We start from the raw sequence: 11,382 nt of genomic DNA, 5'->3' as shown, positions 1-11,382 counted from the left end.
ACTCCCAGTCTTACTTTCAGTTCTGCCATGTCCAGCTCACCCTCCTGTCTTTTTGCCAGTACAACTCCATGCTGGTCCTATTCCTGCCTACCTACCTGTATGGCATGAGGTTGCCATAGCACTGCTTTACTCTTACAAAATGTCATAAAAAAGGAAATGTTAAGTTTGTCAAAATAAGCTGTTATTAAGAAAAACCCAGCCTCTCATTGTGCAAAGTCATCCCCTGGGCTAAGTTAGGGCCCAGTATGTTTGATGCACCTGGTTTAAATGGTTTTTACTTGGTACATCCTGCCACTACTGGGCGCTCTTGCTTGGTAATTTGCCATCAACGCACTACACCTGCTTTGACCACAGCTCACTTGTGGAGCAGCCAGCCTGAGTGAATCTCTGTGGGTTTTGGATGAAACGATGCCTCGTTTGCCGTGTGTTTACTCAGACTTCTTCTATGGCCCTCTGACTGAAGATGTGGAGGAGCTACTGGGGCGCTTCCAGCAGATAGACTCGGTCAGGTATGAGGATTTTTCAGCCCTCTGGAGGGAGATGGGCTTCTCTGATCTCTTCATTGGCACCATCAATGCGGGTGAACTGAAGCGGTTCTGCAGGGTGACTCTGGCCACAGCTGTAAAGTACTTCCTACCTCCATACAGCTACCAGATCCGAGTGGGGGGCTTGTACCTGATGTTTGGTTTCTACCACACGCAGCTCGCCGAACCACCTGTGATGATCCGGCTCGCTCTGAAGGACTGGACCCACGTGCAAGCCTTTCTCAAGGAATCTGTAGAATCCGGCCATCTTGATGTAGTTTATATCTACAAGAAGCTTGTGGCATCCAAAGCCATCCACTACACGGCCATGCCGCATTTTCTGACCTTCCAGAAGCAGCAGAAGCCAAAGAAGGACCATGTGTGCCCTGAGTTTCTGAGCAGGACAACCGCGGTGCGTGAGCTCATCAGTGCAGACACCCTGGAAGAGATAGCCAACCTCCAGGGCCTGTACGAGAAGCTGAAGGAGACCACCAAGGATGTGGGTTCCCAGATCACAATGACCCACAGAGACTTCACCTCACGCCTGAGAGACTGCATGTCAGAGTTCATCACCTGGCAGAACAAAACGTTCACCTCACAGCTACTCAAAGACAAGAAGGAAAGAGATGAAGAGGAGGAGGAAGAAGAAGAAGAGGAGGAAGAAGATGAGAAGGAGTCCTGCAGCAAAAGAGCGAGGCTTCTGTCCTCCATCAAGCAGAAGAGCTACAGCAATGTTCAGAAGGCGCCCAAGTCCAGGAGGCACCGGCAGGGTGAGCCAGCGGACTTGTCCAGTTTGGGGACTGAGCAGGTCCAGCGGGTCCCACAGAAAAAAAGACCACCTTCTCTCCGGGCCCGGACCTGGAAGAACCTCGGGGTGAAACAACAGGACAGCAACCTGCCACCCTGGCTGCTGAGTGCTCCTGAGCTGGAGGACGGGGTGCCAGTGAGGAGGACCAACCAGGCGGAGCCCTACAGGATGTGAAGGAGGAGGAGAGAAGATCATTAAAATAATTTAATCTACTATGTTTGTCACTGTTCAACTGGAATAAGTTAAGAAACTATAAATAAATGTTTTTGTTATAAAAATCATAATTTGAAAGGCTTCAATATATCTAAAATAATTTTTCTATACATTTTCGAATCTAACATTAGAAACCAGTTAACTGTGTTTTGTGTTAATTTCATGTTAAACTGTTGCAGGTCTGAATCCTTTTGTAATCCTTAATGAATCACTTACATGCTTTAAAGCCTCTGAAATCACCCAGAAGTGTATTTTAATACCACGGGTGGAAATAGAAAGAAAGAATAATATAATAGGTACCACCTTTGCAATGGGGAAAAAAAATAAATGAGGAGGAAACTTTTATCATAGTTAAAATTAGGCTATAAGAATTGTAAAATGAAATAAATTTCGTCTTATTTATTTGATTTAGCCTGTCTTTGTGTTACTAAGCGAGATTTATTTACATTTTTAAGGACCACATTGTAACCTTTTTGAGTTTAATTTAATATAAAGTCTGAATTACCTCTGGAGTTTTCTCCTTTGATTTGTATAACAAAAACAATATAAAATAAATTCTGAGAATGCATCTAATGCCCTATCCATTTGCAAAAGAAAGGGGGGGGGGGGGGGGGGGGACTAAGAGTGTTTTTTTTAAAATATATATTTAATTAAAATGTATGGATCCCAGTCTTTAAATCACAAAATGCTTAGATGTTAAATAAGAAGGGAAGGATTTTATGTATGCGCTGTTATTCAAGCAATTAAAATGTTAAACATTTTAATTTCAGTTTTTTTTTTTTCTTGTGTATGAGTTCAGGTATCTCCACTGCAGGAATAGTAGTTCATTTTATTAATGACACTTGGGTTAAAGCCACCTAGCGGTCTGGATTCAACCCTTTTGTAGCCAATTTGATCCCCAGCTTGCTATCCCTCCTTTAACATTTTCACAATTTTTTTTATTCTTGAAAATAAATATTTACTTTTTCCAACATTAAAAATAAAGAAGGTGTGACATTGGGTAAAATTACAGTTAAACTAATATTAGCACTTAGCTCAAATAAGTGATCAATAAAATAACATGGAATAATGACAAAACAATGAAAAAATATGGGGTAAAAATAAAAATACATAAAACCATCAAATATCGCAAATTAAATAAAAAATTATACTTTGACTAAGCAGGATAATTAGAACAGTTACCGCTTCTTTTTTTACTGCAGTAATTGTTCTTAAAATTTAAACTTTATATTGGCTACTAGTAATTTATATATTTTAAATGCAAGTGTATTATACAGTAGTTGGACACCCTAGCGGTCAGAGTGCGAATAACAGCGTTAAAGAAATGGTTGCATTAAAACATTTCAAGATTATTTTGCGCCATCTGGCGGCCGGTCTCAGAACTGCATCAACACCTCCGCGCACTTTATCCGGAAATATCGTTTTGAGAAGTTCCTCCGGAGCTTCCGGTCTGTTAATCCACTTGTTGAGCAGAGGAGAGGGGCGGGGAAGCGCTTACGGACTTACATTTTCACCAGAACTCCAATCATGTCGCAGGCAAACGGGTAAACGGCGCCCAGACAGAGCAGCAAAGCCGGCAGTTGAGCACCATGTTGAGTTTGAGCAGAGCTGGTATCGTCGGCGCCTCCGTCGCTGTGGCGGGAGGAGTCGCTTATCTTATCTGGAACTATGCGTCCTCCTCCGGGGAGGAGAAGCCCGAAACACGCCTGGGAGAGGTCGGTGAAAGTGACAGAGAGCAGCGGGAAGGAGAGAAGGATGAAATAAGAGAGGAAGAGACTCCGGTGATTAAAGCTCAGCAGCAGCAGACACAGTGTGCTGAGCCCACAACGGCCGTGGTTGAACCTGTAGCAGCTGCTGAAGTTCGGAACACATCACAGGTAACGTTCACCGGACACACCTGTGTGGAAATGTTCAGACTGCTGCTCCTAAAACACTACATCTGTGCCTTCACCCCAGCTGCCCCCCCCCCGGGTTTTACACTTAAGACGAGACGAAGAAGCGTTTCGGTAAAATAACTTATTTTACATGTTGCGTAAAGTTGTACATATTTCAGCGGCAAATGCATAGGCACGTTCTTTGGGGTTCCCACGTGGTGTTCTGGGAAATGTAGGCTGTTCCATTCAACTCAAAGGCGGTTTTCGGGACAGTTTAGTGAGGCAGCGGCTGGATTAATCTGCACATTTTATATATTAATTCATTTTTTTTTTATTTACATCCCAAGAGAAGTTATTAAATAAAATAATTAAATAAATACAAAAGTAAAAAAAATTTTCACTGAGTAAATGGACATTTTGAAATATCTAAAATAAAATATGGGATGTGTAAACCAAAAAAGAGATTTTTTTTTTCTTTTAGGTTATTATTATTATTAGTGCATATTACATTTTACTAACTAAACTAAAATAATGTCTGAGCTCGACCTACTGGACGGAAGCTTATTATAGTTAACTTAAAAAAAATCTGTCTAATTGTATTTAACGAATATAAAAATAATAAGAAAAAAAATTGAAAAACTAAGTATTTTTTTAAAAAAAGACCAATTAAATGTGCTAAGTTTTGTTATTTTGGTTAAGACTGGAATCAACTGCTTTCAAAAAGTTCTGTGTTTATATTGTAACATCTATAGTCAATTTCCTAAATCCTGCATCTGGCATGTACCCCAAATACAATAATACTTTAAAAGACTAAAACTCTGGCCCTGAAACTTACAAAAACTAAACTAAAACTAATCATTTTTCAGACAATAAAAATAAACTAAAATGAGCAATCACACTCTGGAAATTAACTGAAACTAAACTGAAATAAAAACAAAAGTCAAAGTGAAATAAATATAAAAACTAATCAAGAAAATACAAAACTATGATAACTCGGCCTGGAACAAGTTAAGAGACACTATTTGGCATGATTATGAATAAAGAGTAAAAAGGACCTTCCTTCCAAGATTTAACATGAGAAACAGGAAAAACTGCTTATTTCTGCACAGTTCTACACTATGTCGTATATTAGACCTATTCACAGTATTTTTAAATACTAAACAAAATCTGAAACATTAAGACAGTTGTTTGGTATATATTATCAATATTAGCTGGTCCTAAATAATATTTTTCTAAAGAATTATATACATTTTGGCGTTTCTTTGAGATTGAGAAACTGTCTACAGTACTTCTAGCCTGAGATTTATTTTTAATTACTAACCTGCAATATCAGTTCTGTCAGCTAACATCTGATTTTCTTCTTAAGATAATAATTAAACATCTTTTTTTGACTTAAATAATTTTTTTAAATAAAACTCAATTTTTACATTTACATTTCCTGAACCAATGACATCATAGAGGAAATAATCCTTTTTCATATTGGTGTGAATATCAGGCTCTGATCCAGTGTGGTCTGTGTTCCAGTCCCAGCCTGTGGAGTCAAAGGGAACACAGGTTCTGGTTCTGGGTCTCGATGGATCCGGAAAGACCAGCCTGCTGCAGTCTTTGTCCACCGGCCGCCTGGAGCAGGACATACAGCCAACACAGGGCTTCAACGCCGTCTCCATCAACAAAGATGACTGCTATATCGAGTTTCTGGAAAGTAAGCCTGAGCCCATCTTTAGTATGCTCTGTCTCATATGATCCAGTTGAAAATCACATATGTGTTGCTGTATTGCTGTACTGCTCACCAGTGCTGGAGTTAATGGTTATTAAGTGCCGGCCATTCTATCTACCGAGGGAATATACAGCCATACTCCTGTGCGCTGTGTACATCCCTCCCTCCTCCAATGTCAACAACAGGAATGAGGCACTGAATGAACTGTACCAGCACATCAGTGAGCAGCAGACAGCCCATCCTGATGCTTTTCTCATCCTGGCTGGGGATTTCAATCATGCAGACTTAAAGTGCGTGTTTCCAAAAATACAACAACACATAGACTTTCCAACAAGGGGAAATAACACACTGGACTTTGTTTACACCACCCAGAGAGGAGCTTACAAAGCTTTTCCCCTCCCCCACCTCGGCGCCTCAGACCATATCACTGTCATGCTAATGCCTGCTTACAGACCGCTCGTTAAAGTGACCAAACCGGTTCGTAAGTGGATACAAGTGTGGCCAGAGGGGTCTTCAGAGGCTCTACAGGACTGCTTTAATACTACAGACTGGAACATGTTTAAGCAGGCTGCCACCTATAACAACACCACTGACCTCCAGGAGTACGCAGAGACTGTTACTGCCTACATCAACAAGTGTATTGAGGATGTAACAGTCACGAAAACCATAACTGTCCGGGCCAATCAAAAACCATGGATGACAGGAGAGGTCTACAGGCTGCTGAAAGCTCGGAATGTTGCCTTCAGAGTTGGAGACGAGGCAAGCCTGAGGACAGCTAGGGCCAACCTTTCCCGTGGCATCAGAGAGGCTAAGAGACAGTACTCCAGGAAAATATCTCATCACTTCAAAGACAGCAGAGACTCACGGAGCCTGTGGCGGGGCATTCAGACCATCACAGATTACAAGCCCCCACCACAGACCTGTGATAGCACTATCCCCCTGCTGAACGAGCTGAACACTTTCTTTGCTCGCTTTGAAGTCCAAAACAGCACCACTGCACAGAAGACCCCACCCCCTCCTGGTGACCAGGTGATGACTCTGTCACCGGACAGCGTGAGGAGATCCCTCAGCAGGATCAATGCACGTAAAGCTCCGGGTCCTGACAACATTCCTGGTCGTGTACTGAGAGACTGTGCAGTGGAACTCACTGATGTCTTCACAGACATCCTCAACATATCACTCATCCAGGCTGTCGTCCCCACATGTTTTAAAGCCACCACAATCATTCCGGTTCCAAAAAAGTCATCTCCCTCCTGCTTTAATGACTACCGTCCTGTTGCACTTACTCCCATCCTGATGAAGTGCTTCGAACGACTAGTCATGCAACACATCAAGACTGTCCTGCCCCCCTCCTTGGATCCCTTCCAGTTTGCGTATCGGCCCAACCGCTCAACCGATGATGCCATCTCCACTGCACTCCACTCGGCACTCACACACCTGGACAAAAATGACTCATATGTTCGAATGCTGTTCATAGATTTCAGTTCAGCATTCAACACCATAATCCCCCAACAGCTCATTCAAAAACTGGTCCAGCTGGGGCTCAACACCTCACTGTGCAACTGGCTGTTGGATTTCCTCACCGGAAGACCTCAAGCAGTACGGGTTGGCAGTAATACATCCAGCACCATCATTTTAAACACGGGGGCCCCGCAGGGATGTGTGCTGAGCCCCCTCCTCTTCACTCTGCTGACCCATGACTGCACTCCATCATACAGCTCCAACCTCTTCATCAAGTTTGCGGACGACACAACGGTGGTGGGTCTCATTAGCAACAGGGATGAGACCGACTACAGAAGTGAGGTGAGACGCCTGGCCACGTGGTGTGCTGACAACAATCTCTCTCTGAATGTGGAGAAGACGAAGGAGATTGTTGTGGACTTCAGGAGAATGCACACCCAACATGCTCCTCTGACCATTGACGGAGCGTCTGTGGAGAGAGTGAGCAGCACCAAGTTCTTGGGTGTGCACATCACAGAGGATCTCTCCTGGACGTACAACACCACAGCACTGGCCAAGAAATCACAGCAGCGTCTCTTCTTTCTCCGCAAACTAAGAAGAGCAGGAGCACCAGCCCCCATCATGTACACTTTCTACAGAGGCACCATCGAGAGCATCCTGTCGAGCTGCATCACTGTGTGGTTTGGAGCCTGCAATGCGTCCTGTCATAGAACCCTCCAACGCATAGTGAGAGCTGCAGAGAGGATCATTGGTGTCTCTCTCCCCTCCCTCCAGGACATTTACAGCACCCGTCTCACTAAAAAAGCCCTTTGCATAGCGGCTGATCCCACGCACCCAATGCAAAGCTTCTTCAAGCTGCTGCCGTCGGGGAGGAGACTGCGGAGTCTCCAGGCCAGGACCAGCAGGCTGAAGGACAGCTTCATCCATCAGGCTGTCAGGAAGCTTAACTCCCTCCCGATTCTGCCCCCTCTCCCCTCTCTCCTCCACGGTCTCACTGAACTCTGTCACACACACACAAACACACACACTCTCTGACTCACTCACTGGCCTGCACCAGTTACCAGTCACTTTGTGGAGCATTGGACTGCCATTACCTCATAAGACTTTGTTGTTATACTTTCTCTTACCGTACACTACTAAATCTCCATTTGCACTATTTGCCTATTTGCACTACTCTGCCTGGTTTACACTCAATGTCACTTACCCATTATAGTGTATATTGTATAGCTTTCTTGTTATATGTAAAATTGTATTTATTTAAATTTTTACTTTTTAATTATTTTACTTGCATTTTTAATCACTTTTATATTTAAATATATTTAAATGTTCATTTGCTATTTATCTAGGGATTGAGAGTAACGCAATTTCTATTCTCTGTATGTCCTGTACATGTGGCAGAATCGACAAATAAAGTTGACTTTGACTTTTGACTTTGACTTGATAATGCATAAAATGTAACAGAAATAAACACGGGAGTTGTATTTGAACAGTGTGTGTTGTCTCTCTCTTTTGACAGTTGGAGGTAAAGAGGATCTGCGGCCATATTGGCAGAAATATATCCCTAAAGCACTGCTGCTGGTATTTGTAGTCGACTCGTCCAACCCGCAGCTCTTTCCAGTGGCAAAGAAACACCTACACGAGCTGCTGGCCTCTCGTCCAAGCCTGCCTTTAATGGTGCTGGCCAACAAACAGGTGGGCGTGAAAGAAACAAGTTCAATTGATTTGTTTCAGACTTGCAACTGATGCAACTAAAGTAAACACAAAATAGAACTGGCTTTTAATGTGAAGAATTGCATTTATTTATTTATTTTCTATCCTGAACTCCTATCTTGTAACATGTCAACAGCAGGAAACAACAAAATAGAGATTTTCAGATATCAAGCTAAGCTGCAGCTGCCTGAAGTTTGGAGAAGGCTGCATTAGGCTTCGATGAACACACCTCATCACAGTCTTGTGATCACTCTCACTAAGCTCCTCTGTACGACATGTTCAGCTTTTTAATAAAAGGCATGTCTGTGCCACATAAACATTTTAACATGCACCAGTGATGTTACTGGTAGATGTGTGCTCCTTCCCTCTGCACGAGCTGTGGATAGCGATCTAAAGGATAGAACACCTTGGCCAGGGTTCAAAGCGAGCTAAGTTGATCTGAAAATGTGATGTCAACAGACTCCATGCACCGATTAGCCATGAGAGCAACTTGCCCAGACGCTTGCAAAGAAAAGCGTCTGGGCTTCTTTAAGTTGCTTGAAGACATTTCACCTCTCATCCGAGAAGCTTCTTCTTTGATCCTTCTCTGAAGAAGCTTCTCGGATGAGAGGTGAAACGTCTTCAAGCAACTTAAAGAAGTCCAGACGCTTTTCTTTGCAAGCTCCTTTCACTACGATGACCTGGATGACTGAGAACCTTCACAGACAGGTGTTTTAAAACTGAATGATGTGGCAGTCTATCACTTGCATTTCCTTTTGATTTGTATCTGTTTGCATTTTCTGTCCATCTGAAAAGCACGTATGTCGATTTAGATGTCACAAAATAAAATCTGAAAGATGGCTTCCATCCTTTTCTCATTTTCATATTTTGGGTTAAAATCACTGAAGCAGCAAACCCTGCAAATTTTATTCTGCAGTAATTTGGTGGTGGATAAAATGTCAGCAAAGATTTCTCAGACATTACGCCCTTCAAATAAGTTCATCTTTATATTTTTTTATATAATATAGGAGTATATCATCCTTATCTTACTTAATGCTCAATGTTTTTTTCTTTCTCCAGGACCTTCCAGGTTCCTGCGGCATCACTGACCTCCACGACGCTCTGTCTCTGTCCGAGCTCGGCGACCGGCGCTTGTTCCTCATCGCTACCCACGTGAAGGAGGGCGAGACGGAGCTGAGCTCTGGCGTGCAGGACGCTCAGGCCCTGATCTCCCAGTTGGTTTGTGACGGTTTATGAAACGCACTGTTAACTCCTGTCACTTAATCACATTCAGTGAGCTCTTTGCACTTTTTTTTTAACTTTACTGTTTTCACTACGTTTGTAGGCTAAACCTCTGGTATTTATTTCTGTTGGTATTTCACGTTTGTGAGGAGGAAAAAAAACCCTCACTGTTTGTTGGCCTGTTAAATTTTTTTTATTGATTTGTGTCAAACTGGGAGAACACAAAACCATTATCTCTATTTTTGTCCCAGCAGGTGATGTGTGGAGCCACAAATGTTAACATTTACAAGACTGTTACTGTGTTTTAAATTTTTAATTCCTTCTAATGTTGTTTGGAGCTGCAGTTGCAGTAGTTTTCAAATCGATCTTAATGATTTAAATGTGTCAGCGTATTTCATACTTGCATACAAATCTCAAGCTGCTTAAATTCGTCATATCAGCTGAGACAAGTGGCCCAAACTAACTTTTACTGACTGAGATCTCAAATTAAAACATAAAATTTTGTGCTTTTGGACTGTACACCACCACAGTGAACATCAAGTCCAGACTTTCAGTATTAATTCGTGGGTTTTAATAGAAGTGCTGCATAAACTGTTGAGGAATTACAGCCATTTTTATACACACCCCTCCTTCTCCATACATTTCTCTACCCATTATTCTGTTAGTTAGTCTTGGTTTAATCTGTTCAAACGTATATATATTTATATGATTTTTGACAAAGTATGATCGGGCTTTCCTGGATTGTACACTAACAGTGATTTGCCCACCTCCCTGAGAGCAGTCTTGACTGGTTAGATAGTAATGATGTTTCGTAACCATGGAAAGAACTCTGGGATCATTCTCACTGATTTTTCCTCCCCGGTCTTCCAGGCCTTTAGGTTTTGCTGAGCTGGCCGATACCGCATTATTGATTTGGCCTCTCCTCAAGTGTTTGCTGTCTCTCTGATAGGTGTAGTTTGGTTTTCAGATCAATGAAGACCTTCTCCGCTTTAATCGACACTTCTTTGGACCTCATATTGAGAAATCCAGTGAACGGCTATCAGATGCAAGTTTAACACTTGGAAGCAACTTCAAATCATTTATCTGCTTTCTATTGAAAAACGAGCAGGGAATTGTTCATCAACTGTCCAATTACTTTTGAGACTGGACTGTGTATTAAAAGGCTGTAATTCCTAAACAGTTGACATTTTTTGTTGAAGCCCTTAAATTTAAGATAAGTCTGTTCTTCAAACACATCTGGACTGTTTGATTTAAAATCCTCTGTGGTGGTGTATGGGAAAAGGCAAAATTACAACAACAAAAAATTCATGAAAGGTTCAACTGTTAAAATGTCTGAAAGTGACACCATTTTGCCATGTGGGGCCGCTAAAGTGCAAACTTTGACTCTGTTCTGCCGTTAATATCAAAATCTTGAAACATTTAAGCATAACGGAAAAAAACTAAAAGACATGGCTCTTTGCTGCAATACTGCTGCTTTATTTTGAGTTTATTATCGCTCAGGAGTGTTACAGCTTTAAAAACACACGTATGTAACGCGTTCATTGTTATCTTATTCATTGTGTGTCGTCTTAATGCTTTAAAAAGGAGTTTGGTTTTTTATCTTAAGAACTGAATAAAACGAAACACCTTCATATGTAACACTTTGGTGATTTAAAAGGGCGCATTACTTTTTGTTTTTTGTGACTCCTATTTTTCCAAAACCAAAACATGCATTTTACAGTAATGTGTAAACAGTTTGATGATGTCTTATTGGCCATTATTTCACATTTAAATAAACAGTTTCCACTGAATTATTCTTTTGCATTAAATCTTTAGTGTTTTGAACCACTGACCTTTCACATAGTTTTGTTTACA

The 11,382-nt window shown here is 41.8% G+C and overlaps 2 protein-coding genes across 2 annotated transcripts; both read left to right on the top strand.

Annotated features, from left to right (window-relative positions):
- The first annotated feature begins 288 nt into the window (after window positions 1-288).
- LOC147338174 (snRNA-activating protein complex subunit 1-like) lies at window positions 289-2,062 on the top strand. The gene has a single exon (XM_086258821.1). It carries the CDS (start codon window positions 409-411, stop codon window positions 1,504-1,506), a length of 1,098 nt encoding a protein of 365 aa, XP_086114947.1. The 5' UTR covers window positions 289-408; the 3' UTR covers window positions 1,507-2,062.
- An 858-nt stretch (window positions 2,063-2,920) lies between these two features.
- Window positions 2,921-11,318, top strand: arl9 (ADP-ribosylation factor-like 9). The gene is made up of 4 exons (XM_086258832.1): window positions 2,921-3,422; window positions 4,944-5,121; window positions 8,114-8,289; window positions 9,367-11,318. Exons 1-4 carry the CDS (start codon window positions 3,135-3,137, stop codon window positions 9,541-9,543), a joined length of 819 nt encoding a protein of 272 aa, XP_086114958.1. The 5' UTR covers window positions 2,921-3,134; the 3' UTR covers window positions 9,544-11,318.
- Window positions 11,319-11,382: the final 64 nt, after the last annotated feature.

Source organism: Aulonocara sp. 'chitande type north' Nkhata Bay, linkage group LG2 (genome assembly GCF_057382095.1).
Source record: "Aulonocara sp. 'chitande type north' Nkhata Bay isolate Kocher_YH1m ecotype deep benthic linkage group LG2, A_spYH_male_GT1.1, whole genome shotgun sequence".
Taxonomy (NCBI): Eukaryota; Metazoa; Chordata; class Actinopteri; order Cichliformes; family Cichlidae; genus Aulonocara; species Aulonocara sp. 'chitande type north' Nkhata Bay.
The sequence above is the reverse complement of the archived record's forward strand: the minus strand, read 5'-3'. Positions and strand labels throughout refer to the sequence as shown.

Bases quoted from the DNA above. Each gene is read 5' to 3' on its own strand.
- LOC147338174 (XM_086258821.1), top strand. From the start codon at position 409: ATGCCTCGTTTGCCGTGTGTTTACTCAGACTTCTTCTATGGCCCTCTG.
- arl9 (XM_086258832.1), top strand. From the start codon at position 3,135: ATGTTGAGTTTGAGCAGAGCTGGTATCGTCGGCGCCTCCGTCGCTGTG. The intron at 3,423-4,943 runs GTAACGTTCACC...TCTGTGTTCCAG, and splicing joins AAGTTCGGAACACATCACAG to TCCCAGCCTGTGGAGTCAAA. The intron at 5,122-8,113 runs GTAAGCCTGAGC...CTCTTTTGACAG, and splicing joins CTATATCGAGTTTCTGGAAA to TTGGAGGTAAAGAGGATCTG.